The 21,188-nt window shown below is 38.7% G+C and overlaps 1 protein-coding gene and 1 long non-coding RNA gene across 2 annotated transcripts; both read right to left on the bottom strand.

Annotated features, from left to right (window-relative positions):
• Positions 1-1,236: 1,236 nt before the first annotated feature.
• LOC576764 (lanosterol synthase) lies at positions 1,237-20,312 on the bottom strand (the record flags this gene model as incomplete). The annotated part of the gene is given in 13 exon segments (XM_030990480.1): positions 1,237-1,795; positions 2,359-2,437; positions 8,865-9,035; positions 10,040-10,120; positions 13,054-13,119; positions 14,000-14,105; positions 14,657-14,753; positions 15,265-15,414; positions 17,476-17,649; positions 18,199-18,226; positions 18,769-18,866; positions 19,119-19,237; positions 20,204-20,312. Coding segments are annotated over 13 exon segments (1,446 nt in total), but the record flags the coding sequence as incomplete, so codon positions are not given.
• LOC115926084 lies at positions 16,241-17,274 on the bottom strand. The gene is made up of 2 exons (XR_004064956.1): positions 16,668-17,274; positions 16,241-16,300 (listed from the first exon to the last, which is right to left on the bottom strand). It is a non-coding gene; the product is annotated as an uncharacterized LOC115926084 (long non-coding RNA).
• Positions 20,313-21,188: the final 876 nt, after the last annotated feature.

Below are 21,188 nucleotides of genomic sequence, written 5' to 3' on the forward strand. Positions count from 1 at the left end.
TATGACACCTCTCCTTCTAGTCTAGAGCAGTCTAAAATCCCTTTTTTAGGGAGTACATATTCACTGGCTTTAGCATGGCTGCCATGATGGCGCTCTAGCATATTAAGCAAATATCAATATTTGTTTTATATCCCACATCGGCAATAAGGTCTATTTAAAGTGAATTTTACATAATTAAAACAATTTTGCAGACAGTTTAGCTTCAGCTAGATTTTACAAAGCACAACAGGCATACATGTAATACAGTCGATGCGCACTCATTTGACATTGACGTCGACTTTGACATTTCGCGTAACCTACTTTGCTATGCTTATTCAATGCGCAAGTCGCGCAAGTGGGGCAGCAGCAAAAAATTACTTTACAAAAAGACCTATCTCAGGTAGATAGTACTTATCTATACCTTTTTCGTGCTCTGTACAATCGCAATGCAAACAACTGTACATGAGGGATATAAATAATAATAATAAAACGGTGGTCATAAAGTGCTTTCCACCAAAGTTTCTAAGCGCTATTAAGCGCTACTAAGCATTTCAAGGAATTAATTCACAACAGGTACCAATTTATCTCACCTGGGTGGAGTGTGGAAAATGTAAATTAATGTCTTGCCAAAAGACATTATGTTAGGGATCAGATGAAATAAAGAACCGCATTATTTCTCAACAGCCCACAACCATACTTCATTGAATTGAACTCAACATAAACTGGTAATACTGGTGTACTTTGCACTTTGATCTCAATATCTTTAACATAAATATATACACAGTATTTCATGATGGGGATAATCATCTATGGCGTAATGTTTTCATACAAATTGCTCCTCACTGTTTTGTGAACTATATTTATATGAGCCTACATATACGTAACTGATTTGTTCAATTGAAACAAAATGCATTACCACTCTAATTTGATACTTTAACTCATAAGAAAGACATCATTCGCTATGTATGATAAGCTGCCATCTGCATTTTTTCTACTCTACATAAAATTCTGCAATTCCATCAGTTGACTGCAAATGTATTTTCCAATAAATCATTACTAATAGTACCACTAATAATACTACTATTACTACTAATACTACAATTACTACTATTACTACTGCTGCCATAACTACTATTACCACTACTACTTTTAACTATATATTCTTTTTGGAACTATAAGGGACCAAAATTATCACTAATTTATTCAAATAACAAAATTGAAGGGTCATAGTCTTCAAAGAGTTTTGTTTTTCTTTCATTCCTTTCATTACAGCGTTACCTTTCAAAATCTACAATTAAAAAAATTCCCTTTGAAGGAAAGAACAATTGATATCCCTCATCAAAACATTTATCATTGATTGGTGAAGAGCAAGGTCCTCAGGATTAGCCTATGTATGGAAAGGGTCTGTCTAATCAGGGTTGTACAGTGAAACCTGTCTATAAAGACCGCTCCAGGGAAACATGAAAAGTGATCTTTATAGGCAGGTGGTCTTTATGTGAAGGTTCCTTTAGTACATGTTTCAAGGAGAAACCATATATGAGGGACACAAAGAATGTGGTCTTTACAGACAGGTGGTCTTTATAGACAGGTAATCTTTCTATACAGGTGGTGGCTATAGCAGGTTTGACTTTTTCATCAACCGAGAAGACTAGAGTTTTTCCCAGTCTGAGCTGTTACTGTCCGACTTGTCTTCTAAGGGAGATGCATCGTTTGGATATAGTTTGGCGTAGCGTCCTAGAGTCCAGATGGGGAAGATATTGCGATAGCTGGTGTAGCTGATAGCGCACGACTTGTTGAATACACCATTGATGTTCTCCTATAAAGAAAGCAGGCAGAAAAGGTTTACCCAATCTTGATAGCAGAAACAAGTATGTGCGAAAGAAAAAAAATTGAAAACAAAATGTTTTCAAGAAAAAACGTACGACTGTAATTTTGAGAAAAAAACAGAACAATTCCAAAAAAAGTCTCTAAGAGACTAGACAGCATTTCTTGGTTGGCCTACAAGTTTGCTGTGTGTAGACTTGTACACCTATTAATGGTATTTACACCAAGTCTGGTGTCAGCAATTTATGACCTTCTGCACATGGAAACTGATGACCTTCTCCCTTTTAAACACTAATTCTGTCCCATAATAGGAAACCTACAATGTTGTAATAATCTCTTTTGCTGTAATAATAATAATAATAATAATACATACAAAGCGCATAATAAACAAAAGTTTCTCCATGCGCTGTACAAGCATGAATGACGAGAAGTATAATCACACAAAAGGAATCAACACAGAGAAATAAACTAATCTTATAACTACTAAAATGACTAACTTAACATGTAGTAATGACATGAATAAATCTTGAGAGAGATAAACTCCTAGGTTCCTACCTGGGGCCAGTCTCCATTCTCACTTTGTCTTGACATGATGAGCTGTATGCCACGATCCATCACTCTACGGTCAGGGTACCTACAGGGATATAAGGATATATACGGAATACAATCAATTGATTTTCATGTATGTGTATGTAGTGTCCTTATATATAGTACAAGGTGTCACATTGCTTTACAGAGTTCAAAGCAATCTAGTTAGGTACGCAATATAAGTCTAAATGCTAACTGTACATCCGAGTACAGTATATCAAAACACTGGTGGGCCGCCACTGGGCACCTAAAACATAAAACTTGAGCACTTTGGGCGCCAATTTTAAAAAATCAGTCAGTGGCATAATTATTAGTATTTACTTCAGAATCTGCATTTTTTGTAAAAAGGTGAACACCATTTTCCTATCGGAGCCATCTGTGTACCTAAGTAATCTTATGTTATACAACTTAATCTTTTACAATGAATTGTCTGTTCGGGGCTAGAAGGACATTAAATCATTAAAAACAGAGTTAACGTCCTTCTGGCTCTGATCCGATGATGAAGCAGGAGATTTTTTTCTTTTGGTGTGCACCTCTATAGGTAGCCTCTCTCATTTTGAGCTCTGTAATTTGTTTCATTTTTCACCAATTTTGGTTGGATTTAGTATTTGTATTTTCAACATTGTGTTTGATATTGGTCAAGGAACAGAGGTAATCAATTTGTAAGGTGTATTTTGGTGTGAATTTGCAGTATTTCTGTTAAGTTTAATGTTTGATGTTCTTGTTCAATTTTACTGTACAGGCATGTGCATTAAGCTTTACTGGTACTTTGCTTGTATACCATTTGAATGTACTGACATTCACAATAGTCTCTTTTGTATGCTCCTTTTGTGTAAGCTATTCCTGCTTGTACAATGGATGGAAAGCCATTGAAAGTGTTGTTTTCTATAGGGCTTGTTATTTCTATTCTGTACACTTTGAATCAGCCCTATATAACCAAGGAATGTTTCACTTATACTGGCTCACACATGAAGAGCCTGCACTGTAAACATCTCAAATATTGTAGTCAACCTATACTATACTACTGTAATTCGACAGCTACATTTCGATGTCTCCTTAATTCTGGAGATATCCAGCCCAATCCTGGTCCAGTGAATCGCACTGAGAATGTTTCCAATATTGGCCATACCAACTCACCTCCTTATTCAGCTGATTGTACAGCTTTACATATTTCATACAACTTGAATGATCTCCATCAGATTAATAACCAGCCGCTTAATTTACTACCCATGAATGTTTGGAGCAGGATCTGTGATCTTGGCATCGGTCGCCGACGTCGAACTCATCGCGGACGTGGGCGGCGTACGATGCCAAGGCCGGATTTCCCTCCACCAATGTCGGTATCATCCAATAGCCTCAAACTTGGCCTTTGGAATGCACGTTCCATGACCAATAAAACACACGCAATTACTGATTTGATTGTTGAACATGATCTAGATGTTCTAGTCATCACCGAGTCGTGGCTCTCTGGAGACAGTAAAAGGGATGGTCTCATATTAGCTGATCTAAGATCTGGTTTGCCTAATTATGATTTCACCCATCGACCCCGGTTATCTTCCAAGGGCGGTGGGATTTTGCTTCTCTATAGATCCACGGCTCGCTGTACCTTGAACAACAACAATGATTTTGCATCTTTTGAATTACTGGATGTCACACTCAATCTGACACCTTCATCTGCTGTAAGGTTGTACTGTATTTATCGACCACCCCCGTCTGCCAATAATAATCTCTCCAACGGCACATTCTTGGATGAATTTCCAACTCTCCTTGAAGGTGCTGTTGTAGATGATCATTTTCCTCTATTATTGGGTGATTTCAACATACATGTTGATGATCCCAATGATAATTTTGCAAAATCTGTTATGACATGTGTTGATTCGTTAGGGTTCAAGCAACATGTTCGTGAACCAACCCATCGCGCAGGTCACACTCTAGATTTGATTTTCACAAGGAATTCGGATGATGTCTGCAACGTGAACTCGCTATCTTCCATGCCTTCCGACCATTGTGCACTTGTCACCACTGTCAATATCGCAAGGCCGAAGAATCCCAAGAAAGAGGTTTCCTTCAGGAAATATCGCAGCATTGACAAGGACTCTCTACGCAACTCTATTGACACAATGTTCCATTCACTTCCTGATCTATCTTGTCCATGTGCTTCCGCGGAGCATTACAACTCATCTTTGCGGACGTTGATTGATGAGCACGCTCCAATCCAGGTCAAGACTGTATCAATCAGACCTGATGCGCCATGGTTTACCGATGATATCCAGGAAGCCAAGAGGCGAAGGCGTCGTGCGGAACGTCGTTCGATCAAGTCTGGACTTTTTGTTGATAGAGAGCTGTACCGCCGTGAATGCGATTCATATTATGAGTGCATCTTCAATGCGAAGTCAGCGTATCTCAAAGATCTCATCAAGAATGCTGACACTAAAGAACTGTTTCGTCTTGTGAAGACACTCTCAACGCCCACTCAATCTTCACCTCTTCCAGATCATTCTTCTGATAGTGAACTCGCCAACAGATTTGCTACATTCTTCAGGGAAAAAGTCGCCAAAGTTGTATCCTCTTTCCCTAATGTAGTACCAGCACCAGCTTCAAGATCTTTTGCTCCAGGCCCTCGTCATGAACTCTCTGATTTCTGCCTTGTATCCCTCTCACAAGTCAGGAAGCTCATCACTTCACTTCCTTCTAAACACTGTAAGCTAGATCCGATTCCTACCTGGCTCCTAAAGGAAGTCCTCGATGAACTCCTTCCTCACATAACCAAACTGTTCAATCTCTCGTTATCATCCGGAATAGTTCCAGAGTCTTTTAAGACTTCTCTGCTTCTTCCCCTCCTAAAGAAGCCGAGTCTCGACACGAATGGACTTAAGAACTACAGGCCCATCGCAAACTTGCCATTCCTTGGGAAGGTTTTGGAACGTATTGTGTCACTACAGCTGAAAGCCCACATTGACAATCTCGGTTTGTTTCCAATCCACCAATCTGCCTATCGGAATCATCATTCTACTGAGACTGCAACTGTCAAGGTCCTAAATGACCTACTTCTAGCTGTAGATAAGGGTAATGAAGCTGTCCTCATCTTGCTTGATTACACTGCCGCATTTGACACTATCAACCACGACCTGTTACTCCATCGCTTAGAGAACGACTTCTCCATCACCGGCACCGTACTTCAGTGGATTCGCTCCTATCTCATGCACCGAACTCAGAAGGTGATCATCAATGACACCAACTCGGAATCATTTCCCCTCATCTGCGGCGTTCCTCAGGGTTCCGTGGTCGGCCCCCTCCTGTTTATTCTTTACACCAGCCCTCTCTCAAATGTTATTAACCTTCATCAGAATATTCAACACACTATGTATGCAGACGACACCCAGATTTATGTAACTCTTCACCCAAACAGCAGGACAGTAGCCGCGAACAAACTCACCAGTTGCCTCAATGAAATCAAAACCTGGTCTTTTCAAAACTGTCTCTGCCTTAATGATTCAAAATCTGAAATGATTCATATTACTTCTAAATTTCGGAACTCAGACCCCTTTCCTGATCTTGTTATGAGTGATGGCTCTCTCAGTTGTTGTGCTTCTGTGCGTGACCTTGGTTTAAATATTGACAGCAATCTTACTTTCAAACAACACATTAGTAATATTTGTAAGTCTGCTTCCTTTGGTATATATAAGATCAGTAGAATCAGGAGGCTACTTGACCGACCCACAACTTCAAAATTAGTCCATGCTTTTGTCTCGACCCATATCGATTACTGTAATTCTTCTCTTTCTGGCCTCCCTCAGTCACATCTAGTCCCACTTCAAAGGGTACAGAATAGCGCTGCTCGGCTTGTGACTCTCTCGCGTAAATCAGAGCACATAACTCCAATATTGAACTCACTACATTGGCTTAAAATTCACCACCGCATATCCTTCAAAATTCTTCTCCTGTGCTACAAAGCTATCAATGGCTTAGCCCCCTCTTACCTTTCCGATCTCATATCCTTACGTTCCCGTACGTCGTCACGAACACTTCGTTCATCTTCCACATTACTGTTAACACCTGGACCCCGCACTAACACCCGGTATGGTGACCGCGCCTTTTCAGTTATTGCCCCCGCTCTCTGGAACAAACTGCCCGCCTTTATTCACTGCGCCCCCTCTGTATCTCAATTCAAATCTCTACTCAAAACCTATCTTTTCAAATTGTAAATTGCAGTTGTGCGTCGGTCAATAGAGGTGCGCACCATATTTGTCTTTATTTAGTTGATTGCCACTGTTTTTCTTACCTTATAATAATAATAATAATATTTGCATTTATATAGCGCTCATTACAGTAAATGTATCACAGCGCTTTACATATCATATACATATATAAGAATATCAATAACAAAATAACTTATGAACTGATTACATTTCCTGATTACGCATAAAAAAAAATAAAAAAAAAAAAATTGTCTTACAAAATAACTTATAAACTACATGTAATATTACAGGTACAGATTAAGTATTAAATAGAAATGTCTTAAGGGACTTCTGGAACTGAGAAAGGGTAGACGACGTCCGTACGTTCTGGGGGAGGTTGTTCCATAGGCGTGGTGCAGCAGAAGAGAAGGATTTGTCACCTGTACATGTATTGGTCCTTGGAACTGCGAGTAGTGCTGGGTCATTGCTTGATCGGAGCCCTGGTCTTGCTGTTTGATGCTTACGTAAGAGTTTCGTGAGGTAGTTGGGAGCAGAATTATTAAGACATTTGTATGTAATAGTCAGAATTTTGTATGTTATGCGCTTTTCAACGGGGAGCCAATGAAGTTGTTGTAGGAAAGGTGTTACATGGTCGTACTTCTTGGCCCGAAAAACCAACTTTGCAGCACGGTTCTGAGCTCGCTGCAGACGCTTCACATTTAATGCAGAAGTGCCACAGAGAAGGGAGTTTGCGTAGTCGATCCTAGACGAGACGAGCGCTCTCACAGCATGCTCACATGCAGACTGGTCCAGGAAGGGCCTGATGCGTGCTATGTTGGACAAATGAAAGTGAAGCGAACTGGATAGAGATGACACGTGGCGATTCAACTTCAGATTAACGTCAATCTCAACACCCAAACTTCGGATAGAGGTTGAAGGCTCGATAACTGTACCACCAATGGTCAGAACAATCCCTGATATGAGATGTCGATAGCGTGGACTAGCAACAATAAGGAAATCCGTTTTTTCAGAGTTCAGTTTCAACATGTTGCTCTTCATCCATTGTTGCAGATTGATGATACACGCAGATAATGACTCAAGAGCAGCTGTCATTGCATGCCTGTCCTTTGGATCGACAGAGATGTACAGTTGCACGTCATCTGCATAGATGTGGTGTTGTATCCCTGCATGATGCTTGATGATATCAGCTACAGGATGAGTGTATAAACTGAAAAGTTGAGGACCAACCACTGAGCCTTGTGCAACTCCGAATCTCAGAGGTTTTTGTTCTGATAGCTCATTCACAACCTTCATCCTGAAGCTTCTGTCTGACAGGTACGAGTCAAACCACGATCTCACCATTCCTGAGATGCCAAAAAGCTTGTCCATACGCTGTAGAAGTATTGTGTGGTCAACACAGTTTCAGACCTTATCTATGTTACTTTTGTATTGTTGCTTTTTCTTCTAATTTAATTCTACGGGTTATAGTCTTCTCTTAATCAGAACACTGTGCGCTTAGAAACATCAGTATTAAGCGCCTAATAAATGTTATGTATTATTATTATTATTATTATTATTTTCAGACCCATCCCATAAACGCCTAGCAAAGAAGAAAAGGTGGACATATCATGGCACATAAACTACTGCAGTTTTTACAGCGCGATATGTGAGCAAGGCTTGAGAGAATTAACTACCTAAGGTGACTACAGCCATTTAGATCAACAGCCCACAAGACCACATGACAGTCTTGAGGGCCTTGAAAACTATTGACCCTACTGCAAATACAATATTCAACAGTATAGATGGGGACCTTCCTCCCACACTGCGCAGGTCAGCACATGCGCAGATACAATACTGGGGAAGACGATTGAGATAAGGTTTCTTCCAGCTTCCAAAGAGAATGTTTAGCAGTACTTGTCAACTTTTTCCATATTTTTCTAAACTATTGTTCAGGTTTCATGAGCTCCCCCAACGATTTGATGTGATCTATGTAGGCACAATCATAATCTTTTACTTATAGTTTTTTTTGTTCTGAAACTATAATTTCTAACAGACTTTCATATTAATTAATTCTCAACTCATTGTATTTGTATGGAAACCTTGCCTTTGCACAATATACCCATCGCTATACCCATATACCTCTATGGTCAAATACTGTAGTTGCGGTAGTGGGAATTTTCATGAAGGTTCACAAGAACAACACTGTCGTGTCTTGTGGGCTGTCGTTCTAAAGGCTGTTGATCTACTATGGTGTGCCCAGCAAGGCATAGCATGTAAGACCAAGCATGTGTGTACCTGACTGCCATAAGACCTAGCAAGGCCCAGCATGTGTTGATAACTTGTGATGTCTCACACTGGACGTAGCATCGCTCCTCGCACGACTCAAATTTCTCTCCCCATCCTCCATCTTCCATCTGCTTAGAAACCAAGAACTGACAAGCTTTCTTCACTTCACTGCTAGCAAGACTGCGAAAAAAAGAAAAAAAGCAATTAAATTTCTCTTCTCTTAACTCGCTTTGATGATGAACTTATTGCTTGAAATGGAAGGCAATATGATAGATTTACAAATGTTTGTGTTGTATTTGAATTTCAAACAAGCACATAATTGAGTATTATACAGAGGGTCCCAAATGGTCTGTTATGTTGAGGTCTATAATAAAATCATATCTGGAAATTCGACTAAATGAGCAATACCGTATTTGCCGGCATAAAGGCCGCAGTATTTTTGGAAGAGAAAATATCAAAAAGTTGGGTTGCGGCCTTAGCGGCGAAAGAGTAATAAAAAAAAATTAAAAAATTGCAAGTCAAAACCATGAAAAGCAGCACGAATTTGTACATATGGGACAACAATGAAAGGTGATGGACATTTCTAGAATAACCGTCTAGAATAACACATGTCTTACCGACAATTATGTTATATTTTTTAAATGAAGGGCAAAGTTCTGTCAATCTCGTAAATAAAATTCATAACTTACTAACCAAACTCTACTGGTAGATCTAGATAAGTTTTTGCCATAGCTAAAAGCAACCTCAATCCTCTCAGTCTCAGCTCGCGTGAGCAAAGCTATATGGCGTAATAGGCCTACAAAAGAGTAAGCTGCCAGAGAAAGCATCAGGGCCGGGATGGTCGAGCGGTCTAAGGCGGTGGTTCAGGTCGCTATATACATTTGTGCGCAACGGTTCATATCCCGCCTCCGACAAATTTTTTTATAATTTTTTTTATCGCCGGCAAATACGGTAGACCAAATGGAAATTAGACCATGACTATAAGACTAAATGGTCATTAGACCAAATGAAAGTAGATAACATGATTATTGGACCATTTGGATAGTAGATGAGCTCTGGGTGTTGAACATATGGGAACAGACCAATTGGGAAGTAGACAAACTTGTTGTAGACCAACCGGCAATAAACCTATTTCTCTATCCAGCAATGATTCTTGTAAAGATAGGAAGGTAATATGATCTTACTCTTTGTCATATCTAAGCCCCATGGAGCCAAATCCTTCCAGACCAAACCAGGCAGCGTATGTGAAACAGACTCCCCACGACCTGAAAGAAATTTATGTCAAAAATACTACGATCATATCAAAGCTTGATAAAATATTGCACTCACAGAAATTTTACAAACTTCAAGGGTTTTAAATCTAAAACCATGTAAAAATGAGCAGTTAATGTACAGGTGTATGTGTGCAACATGTATCTCAAGTGACCTGTGTCAATGAATGTCAAAACAACAACCTACAATAATATGTGTATGCCAAATATCTTTATGCCTCCGCAAAGCACAACACTTATGGTTCTGAAGCTTTTTATTTGATCTAGAGTGCTTCTCTCTACCCAGGTGTTAACCCTATTTAGCCCGGGCTATTTTGAAACTGCATAGCCCAGGGGGGGGCTTCTCAGGCCCCCCCCTATGATCTCGGCCGTGAAACGCCCGATCGCCGCGAAAATTTGCATACATGTCAAGTGAAGTGTATAGAATACTATGGTAATTTCAATTTTTTGAAAAATTCACTCATTTGCATATTTATGGTAATTTATGCAAATAAGGTCATAAAATTCACATTTTTGCCCATAAATCAGACATTATTCATATTTAAGCATTCTTTCTCACTACATATATTTGTTAGACCATTTGGAATAATAATACAACACAAAAAATTGAAAAACCAGGGTTATTCCTTATGTTATCTATTGTTTTGATAATTTCTTATGTATTTCTTTGTTTTTTTTTAAGTTATGTATTTTATTGTTTTTGTTGTTTTATTTCATTTCCAACTATAATTCAACTATTTTGACCCAAAAATAAACACCTAAACTATAAACAAGACCAAATAACCAATGTTTTATCTCTTTATTTGAAAAATGAGATTTACATATGTTTTGTACACAAATCACAAAAATGAGCGATTTTCGGGCTGACATGCAAAGACAAAAGGACACGTGACTTCGTAACGGTAGGTCCGATTTTCGAAAAATTTCTTTCAAAAGATGCGCAAGACTCGAAAGAAAAAAGTCACAAAATTTCAGTGCAAGATTTTTTTGCGTTAAAAAATTATCGCGAAAAATGTCGAGGGGGGGGCTTCTCAAGCCCCCCCCCCGGGCTAAATAGGGTTAAATGGGCACCTAGCTGGTAGGATACAAACATCAATGTGGTTAAATGGGCACCTAGCTGGTAGGATACAAACATCAATGTGGTTAAATGGGCACCTAGCTGGTAGGATACAAACATCAATGTGGTTGAATGGGCACCTAGCTGGTAGGATACAAACATCAATGTGGTTAAATGGGCACCTAGCTGGTAGGATACAAACATCAATGTGGTTGAATGGGCACCTAGCTGGTAGGATACAAACATCAATGTGGTTAAATGGGCACCTAGCTGGTAGGATACAAACATCAATGTGGTTGAATGGGCACCTAGCTGGTAGGATACAAACATCAATGTGGTTAAATGGGCACCTAGCTGGTAGGATACAAACATCAATGTGGTTGAATGGGCACCTAGCTGGTAGGATACAAACATCAATGTGGTTGAATGGGCACCTAGCTGGTAGGATACAAACATCAATGTGGTTAAATGGGCACCTAGCTGGTAGGATACAAACATCAATGTGGTTGAATGGGCACCTAGCTGGTAGGATACAAACATCAATGTGGTTGAATGGGCACCTAGTTGGTAGGATACAAACATCAATGTGGTTGAATGGGCACCTAGCTGGTAGGATACAAACATCAATGTGGTTGAATGGGCACCTAGTTGGTAGGATATAAACATCAATGTGGTTGAATGGGCACCTAGCTGGTAGGATACAAACATCAATGTGGTTGAATGGGCACCTAGCTGGTAGGATACAAACATCAATGTGGTTGAATGGGCACCTAGCTGGTAGGATACAAACATCAATGTGGTTGAATGGGCACCTAGCTGGTAGGATACAAACATCAATGTGGTTGAATGGGCACCTAGCTGGTAGGATACAAACATCAATGTGGTTGAATGGGCACCTAGCTGGTAGGATACAAACATCAATGTGGTTGAATGGGCACCTAGCTGGTAGGATACAAACATCAATGTGGTTGAATGGGCACCTAGCTGGTAGGATACACACATCAATGTGGTTGAATGGGCACCTAGCTGGTAGGATACAAACATCAATGTGGTTGAAAGGGCACCTAGCTGGTAGGATACAAACATCAATGTGGTTGAATGGGCACCTAGCCGGTAGGATACAAACATCAATGTGGTTGAATGGGCACCTAGCTGGTAGGATACAAACATCAATGTGGTTGAATGGGCACCTAGCTGGTAGGATACAAACATCAATGTGGTTAAATGGGCACCTAGCTGGTAGGATACAAACATCAATGTGGTTGAATGGGCACCTAGCTGGTAGGATACAAACATCAATGTGGTTAAATGGGCACCTAGCTGGTAGGATACAAACATCAATGTGGTTAAATGGGCACCTAGCTGGTAGGATACAAACATCAATGTGGTTAAATGGGCACCTAGCTGGTAGGATACAAACATCAATGTGGTTGAATGGGCACCTAGCTGGTAGGATACAAACATCAATGTGGTTAAATGGGCACCTAGCTGGTAGGATACAAACATCAATGTGGTTGAATTGGCATGTACTTATGGTATGCGCTTGTGAAATGGTACCTGGCAGGAATACTCCTCAGGGAGCTGCACATGTTCACTTATCAATTGTGGTAAAGTGTGGTAAAGGCTGGATTATTAATGATTACTATGCAAAGCCTTTAGAAACGTAGTGATAAGCACCATACAATTTTGACTATTACTATAATCATTAACATTTTAATAAATAAATTTATAAAAAAATCATACATTAAACAAGTTGTTCTCAAGACAGTTATCACTTAGCCAGTGGTTCTAACGGATGCAAAATGGCACCACACAACGCAGTACCCAAGATGCATCACATAAAGATGTGTATAGAATAGCCAGTATTTACCCTTCCCATGATCCATCTGGTTGCTGTTTTCCTTTGATGTAATCAAGAGCTTGGTCCATGACTGATCTGTGATTACAATCAGAGATAAATACACAATGGTTAATGATACATGATGTTTTGTGTCATTTTAATCTTAGTACTTCCATTTTGTTTTTAGTATATTTAAGAAACATTTTATGTAAATTTCATTATGTTTGGGAATAACCTTGATAGGCCATTGTTCTCCGTTTTCCCCACCACATAATGATTTCAATTGAAGATGTTTCATTTTAACATTTAGTATTGTATATATGCATATAAATTGTACTTCAACTTAATCAAGAGCTTGGTCTGTGATTATAATTAGAGATAAATAAACATGGTCAATGTCTCAATGATACATTCAATCAACCCATCAAGTAAATGCAACGCCCTGATTAATGAACACCTAGCAGAAGAAAATAGGTAAAGATCTCTAGAATTTCATGGCAAGAGAATGATATCAATTTCACATGGCTCTCCTCATCAGATCTTTGATTATTATGAGCGAGAAACATAGCAAAAATTAGACATTTAAATTGATTTAAAGGCACACTGTCCTACTTGTAGCTACTTGCTCCCCAAATCGGTGCCTGTTGGTGCCTGTTGGTCCCCCATGATCCTCTTTTTCTTATGTTAAATGAGAGCTGAGTTAATGAGATAGCCACCTGTCACAATGACCTCGATGGCTCACTGGGTGGTCTAATCCCTTCTTGCTGAAGTAGTAAAGCCTCCCTTTAAATTGTTATAAATACGAGGGGGAGGCTCATCCTATGTTATTCCTCAGGATACTTCTCTTTTTCTAAATTTAAACGAGGTGAATTCTTGCTACCTTATTAACTGATAGCTTGGAAATGATACCAACAGAGGTCCTGAGAATAGTTCAACAATAACAATCAAGAAATAGCAACTACAATACGCTTCATACCTTATCTCGTCAGTCCTGTACTCAGGATATTGAGTATGGAAATGGTGAAGGGCAAGCAGGACGGCTACTGTACACTCCACATATGTGTAGTCTATCATGATATCACCTATACAGTGCGTCCAAGAAAAAACGAAACCGAAAATTGTCAATGTTTTATCATAACTTAATCACAATTATAATTAATAAAGGACACATATTTGTAAATCTTAGATCCTCCTCTTTCATTTGAAGCAATTCATATGATGCATATTTCACGCATGGGTGATTAAAAACAATTTGAAGAGAGGAAACCAAAAAGTCATTTGGCGGGCGGTATCTGAATTTCAAAGAGAAAATTACATTTCTAGAAAATCCATTTTTTGCCCTTTCAAATGACATCTCAATCAGGAAAAATGAGCCAGGAATAACAAAGTTTTGTCTGTTTAAAGTAATGCTTACATTTCCATTATTTGACAAAACAAATTTGTTTTCACTGGCTGCCTGCCGTAGCAACAAATAGAGTTGACAAAAGACTTAACTCCGTTTTGTTGACGATCAGCCATGCACAAAGAAGACAAAAGACTTGATGAATGGCTGATCGTCAACAAATTTCTCTCTTGTATTAAGTCTAAGTCTAGAATATGTGGTTCATAAGACACAGTAAATACAGATTCTTACCGAAAACTTCTGATGGATTTAGCTTCTCAAGGATATATCCTCCTCTCGTGGTCTCATATGTAGCAAACCCACCATCCGGGTTACGCATATCAATCAACTAAAAAAGATAGTGACATATCATCAGGGTTATGCATATCAATCAACTAAAACAAAAGATAGTTACATATCATCAGTAGTACAATATTTTGAAGAAAAAGTCCACATCTATTAGGAGGATACCAAAGCATTTGTATGCATTTATTTTCTTCTCTGTTTTGTTCTGTGGCTTCATGATTGCTATTGCATTTTGCTGCTACCATAGATCGCATATCTATGACGTCAACCATGGTATAGTGCACTATACCATGGATGACGTTGCTGTATAGCACATTTTTCTTATCGGAACATCATAGCAATGTATAGTTTGGTCACATGTTACCATATATGTTGACCAATCACTAAACAGGATTTCATTAATAAAAAATATAACAATAAATAGCCAAGTTATCTTTGAGTTTTGGGGCACTGGAAGTAAAACTAGGTATTTTCTTCAGTTTAATTAAAGAATGGCAAGATTTTTTTCCTGTAAACTACACCAAATATTATTTCAAAATGAAGAATATACTCACCACATCAATGGCTTGGCAATGTCTCTCTTTGCCTATATGATCAGAGATAAAAGGGCACTTCTCCTCCAGCAGCATGGCGGACTTAAGACCTTCTGCAGTACAGTCTGAAACAATCCATCCACAGTCTTTGGTTGAAAAGGGATAACCACCCTAAGAATTGGAAAATAAAGTATTTAATATAATAATAATAATAATATTGGATTATTATATAGCGCACGTATCGACCTAGCAAGGTCCTCAAGGCACTCCAACATTACCCGGCTATGCTATATCAAATAGATATGAATCAAACAATCTAACTGCATACTAAATTAAACTGAAAAGAACTTGTTTATTACGATATGGACGCATGCTTACAATAATGGTTATAAGCTACTGAAATAGTAGCATTTGATTGGCTGAGAGCAAATTAAATTTGTCATAGAATTTTAGAATTTCTTATTGATAACAAGTTTTTTTAATCAGGCACCGTGTTACAAATCAAGATAGTTCCATGGCTGTCATTGCCTGACATATTTCCTTCGGCCTACTCAAGGATATTTGTGAAATATATCGCCTTTTCTATTTGTATTGTTGCTTATTATTGTTGTGAAAGTTGGACTTTAAAGGCATGATTAAATATCAAGAGAATCAATGCCCTTGAAATGTGGATATGGGGAGAGACTTCTTAGCTCAGGGTCAGCTGAAAAGACAGGAGAACCAATGAATAGGTCAGGAACAGAGTTATGGGAACAGGGGAGTGTTTCACAAAGACTAAGGTCGACTCCAAGTCGGACTTAACTATGGCAGGCCGCTCATGCCACTAGTTCCTCTAACCATTCCTGGAATTGGTTTCTCAAGGGACATACAAATAATGGTCACAAATCTACAGAATTTAGCTTTTTTGATAGTTCATTATTGAAGGAAAAAATATTATCTAAATGTAACACGCCGATCACACGCAGAAACTGGTAGGAAATACTCATCACACCATTCGTTGTGTTGCGGTTCTTTTTATTTCAGGTGCAAAGTAAACTAAGCTAAAGTAAGCTAAAGCCTGGACAAATAAACAAAGTTAAAACAATTAAATAGAAATGAGGACATGTTTGAAAAACACACATAATAGCGATAAACATAATATTTGTTAATGACTCTAAGATACGCATTCCAACAATATGACGTCAAGCCGACTCATGATAATAAATGATAAACAGGTTGTTTGTATTACATTCATTAAAACTTAATCAATATCGCATAAAAATACCATCATCTAATCACAAATAAAGTTCTTCCATCGCAATGGATAACTCTCCCAACAATAAATGAATACAACCATCAAGTGAACTTTGTCAAACAATCAAACTTAATTCCCAATTAAAACTACATTGAAATAGTGGTTTATACATTGAATATAACCCACTCACCCTGGCAATCTGGCCTAGAGGACCGTTTCCTCTCGTTCCCGCTTCTTACATGTTGATTGTAATTTGTCAACACCTATATAATGACATGTTACACCAAAAGCTTGCAGAGTCGACCTCCCTGCCTGCCCCATGGATGGGGTGCAGTACAGGAGTGAATCTGTCAAATACCTCTGCCTTCTTTTATAACAGCTACACTCTCACGGTGGTATAGCTACCACACATAACCTGTTCTGGGAAAGCTAGGTCTGGTTATTGGGAGGGAGACAGGAAGTCTTTTGTTTTGGGGGTTCTTATCCGATGTTTACAATCTGGGGTTTGTTTGGCAAAGTTATTACAAGTGTTCTGGAAGGGGGGGGGTCGAGTTTCCAACCTTTGACCAAGTGACCATACATCATTAACTCTCTCATAGCTGTGGAATGTCATGTTTTGGCCAAATTGATAGCTTCTACTCAGAATATGTGTGAGTCATACTTCTTTGGAGTACACAATTTGTTAACATATAAACTTCTTACTTTCCTCCTGAGGAGATATTGATTAGAAATAGATATATATTTTTCACTATAAAACAGTTCAATTCTGACCTGTTACATAAAGATCATAATTGAGAGACCAATGGTGAGAGCAACCAGTCGCATGAATGGCCTGCCATAGTAAAGTCCAACTTAAAGTCGATCTTAGTCTTTGTGAAACACCCCCCCCCCCCCCCCCAGACGAATGAGAATGGCGGCACAAGTCAAGAAAGGAAGATCGTAAAGTATAGACACGGGAATAGCAGAGAAAATAGTGTGTATCACATCTACCAACATACCTTGCTCATCTGGCGGTAGTACTTTTGATAGTTCGGAGGGTTCTCTGGTATCTGCGTGTTCTTTAAGAAGTCATGAGCCTTGCTTAAAGTATCCTTGAACTCTCCCTCGCCGCCAGCCTCTAAGAAAGCTTGTATGACAAAGGCTGTATCCCAAAGCTGAGAGCCATTGGTTCCCTGTCAATAGATAAACATATAAGGTTAATTGGTTGGTTCGGTTGTCTTACCAGACTGCTAAGACAGCGTGTGTATGCTATTTTAAAGATGACACTTCATTATCTAGATAAAATTCGCCTTCTCTCCATACCCTCTAACTAAGGACTATAAAGTATATTTACTACACAGCCGACCACTTTGACTGCGATGAATTCGCTGATCTTCAAAAAGCGGAGGGACAAAAACAGAGAGAGAGCTTGCAGCTTAAAGCAACCAGGGGACTGACGGCTTGAAGCCATCCCTGAGGGACTTAGTAATGAGTATTAACGCATTACCAAAGGGCATTAATGCATCAAATGGGTTTTGAACCCGAGACCTCCTGGTTAAGAGACCGCTGCTCTACCACTGAGCCATCACGAGTCTGAACTGTAATTTTGGGTTTGTAGCACTACACCTTATTTCATAGCTAGGCTATCATTTTAAACACAAAATCCCATGAAAAGCAAAGTTAACCTACAGAGAATAAACTTTAAAATAAAATCACAAGAGATAATATAAAGCAACACCTACCTGCATTTTCATGCCATCTAGACCAATCCTATTAAAAAGGAAAGAAAAACAAAGAAACGATCAGAAATAACATCGTTAATAATACATAGGAGTTTGAGATTTTCCACAAAGTATGTTTAGTTCTTGATCAACTTCAGACAATATCATTTGTGTATGTGTGGTAAAAGACTTTCAAAGTGTTTGAAATTTGAATCACACTTCAAAACTTACAATTTTCTGCAACCCAATCTCTATCGTCCCATCGATTGCCTCCCTTCTTACTCACTTTTCCCTGAACCTGTTTTTTTCTTCTTCTTTCACTCCCTTCCTTCCAAAAGCCTTGCTCAGATATGAGGTAGTCAACCATGGTGTGTGTGTGACAATTTTTCCTGACATTTTAACCTCTGACATTTTAAGCTCTGACATCTTCACCTCTGATGTTTTAACTCTGACATGTTTACTCTTGACATTTTTACACTGGATATTTTTACACTTGACATTTTTACCTCTGACATTTCTAAACCAAACCATCTTAACAAGCCTTTAGTCTGTTTGAAAGAGATTTTGATATATTCATGATAAATTTCTCACCACAAGTAGTCTGGGAGTCTATCCTTGTGCATCTTGAAAGCTTCTGAGTCAGCTCCATCAATATGCCATCTTGCCAACATCTGAATCACTTTAGAGATCTAATAAGTAATAACCAAATGATAATAAACCATCTTTCCAACATCTACATCGCTTGAAATCTTACAACTAAATAATAATAGTGCCCAGTTTAGTAAAATGATTTCATATCCTACAGGCTGTACTGTACATAGACCTAACCAAATATCAAGTAAAATGGTACTTCTATGAAAATTTATGTTTATATAACCATGCTCGGTATATTCCAGTCTCTTAATAACATTTCTACTTGATACAAACGAGGATAAACTTACTGGACCAACACTGATTCCGTTAGTGAATTCATCATCAGCTTTGATGTGTTCATAGCAGTGATCCAATGCCTTCTTTCTCAACCAGGTAGAATGAAACTTCTCATACAAATCCAAGATCGCTGTTTAACACAACAAAGATACAAGATGTAAAAAGGTGTCATGGACGACGTGGTTTAAGCAATTGACTTGAAATACAAAAGTCGTGGGTTTGATCCCCGACACTGCACTAATGTCCTTTGGCAAGGCATTAATCTACACTTGCTACTTTATAACCAGGAAAGAAATGAAGACCTGGTAGGATGACGAAAGCCTTTGTCACTTTAGTAATTGCCATATTCCCTCACGGTGACCATATGGTAGGAATACTCCCAAGGGAGTGGAGATGGTGCACAATATGCATGAATGAATCTGATGACCGGGGTAATATTTGTAAAGCAATTTAGAGAAAGTATTTTGTATTAACACTATGTACATTCAGATTATTATTATAAGTCTTCAATTTTTTTTCAGGACTATTGCCTGATGTGGGGTCAGTCCTAAAGGGGCACAAGTTTGTGTAAAAGGCATGATTGTTTTTTGATGAAGTAAGTTATATGTATGACAGTATTTTCAATCCAATATAATTCTACATCTCCTATTATTTAGTTACTATTCAGCATTATTCAAATATTCTCCGGCATTCGAGAAGTGCACATATCTACTTTAAACAATTTGGAAACAGCTAACTGAGTAGTTTTTGTTTTTTGTTTTAACATTTTTTTACTAATGCATAGTGTTAGCGGAGGCATACACATACAAACAATTGTGATAAATTATGTTTAATTCTGGTATCCCTATATATATGTACAAACTACACATGTTTGTTAATTATGTATTTAGTCAGTCAGCTAGTAATATTGCCCTAGAACACAAAAAAGCAGCATTACATTTTCAATAGGTCTTCTGATAGGCAGTAATAACTTCTCTTTAAGAAGAAATTTCACTCTCAACATATTTTCCTTTTCAAATCTAAAGAAATTATTTAAAATTGCAATACATTAACATACACGTTGGTTTGTTGCGCATGATAAACAATATTGACTTACCCATTGCAATGTTGTACAACCAACTATGTGGTGTGTAAAGATCAAACTTAGAGATGTTATCTCGCTGGGATGGCCAATGAATGCTCGAATAGTCGGCCTTGAAAATTTCCTACCAAATAATAATAATAAGTTCGTTAATAATTCACCCGGCTTACAAACAATTGCATGTACACATAAAAGAAAGCACTTATAGAATACCTTCTAAAATAGAGTAAAATAATAAACTGCTAGTTATTTGATATTTGACTTTTTCATCCAGTTTATTAGCTTTACAATAACATTTGAAATAAGTTTGTTTATTTTATGTACCCAAACTATGTTTTTTAGGTTCAAAGGTACCAGGCTTGATTAGCATTGATGCTCCTTTCTGGTTCCCTTTTATACTTCTATATTATTGTATAAAACGGTTTATACCTATTGTTATGTGTTTATTATTGGATGATACGTTTCCAGTTTAAGTTCAAGTTCAATTTCAATTTAAAGTTAATCTAAGAAGAAAATTTACAACAGGGATGAACTAAAACATGATAACAAACTTACAATATCATGCCATTTAGAGAATATTTACAACTTACATGGAAATACCGTTACAGTGAGATACCTCTTTTCTCGTAACCCTTGAGTGGTCTTTATGTACAGGTTTCACTGTACATGCATGTGATATTAAAGTAATCTAGGAGAGATGGGGAGGGAGGGAGGAGAGAGGGGAGGGGAGGGAGGGAGGAGAGAGGGGAGGGGAGGGAGGGAGGGAGGAGAGAGGGGAGGGGAGGGAGGGAGGAGAGAGGGGAGGGAGGGAGGGAGGGAGGAGAGAGGGGGAGGTGGAGGGAGGAGAGAGGGGGAGGTGAAGGGAGGAGAGAGGGGAGGGGAGGGAGGGAGGAGAGAGGGGGAGGTGGAGGGAGGAGAGAGGGGGAGGTGGAGGGAGGAGAGAGGGGAGGGGGAGGGAGGAGAAAGGGGAGGGGGAGGGAAGAGAGAGGGGAGGGGGAGG

This window comes from Strongylocentrotus purpuratus, unplaced genomic scaffold, assembly GCF_000002235.5.
Source record: "Strongylocentrotus purpuratus isolate Spur 01 unplaced genomic scaffold, Spur_5.0 spur5_scaffold_19, whole genome shotgun sequence".
Classification (NCBI taxonomy): domain Eukaryota; kingdom Metazoa; phylum Echinodermata; class Echinoidea; order Camarodonta; family Strongylocentrotidae; genus Strongylocentrotus; species Strongylocentrotus purpuratus.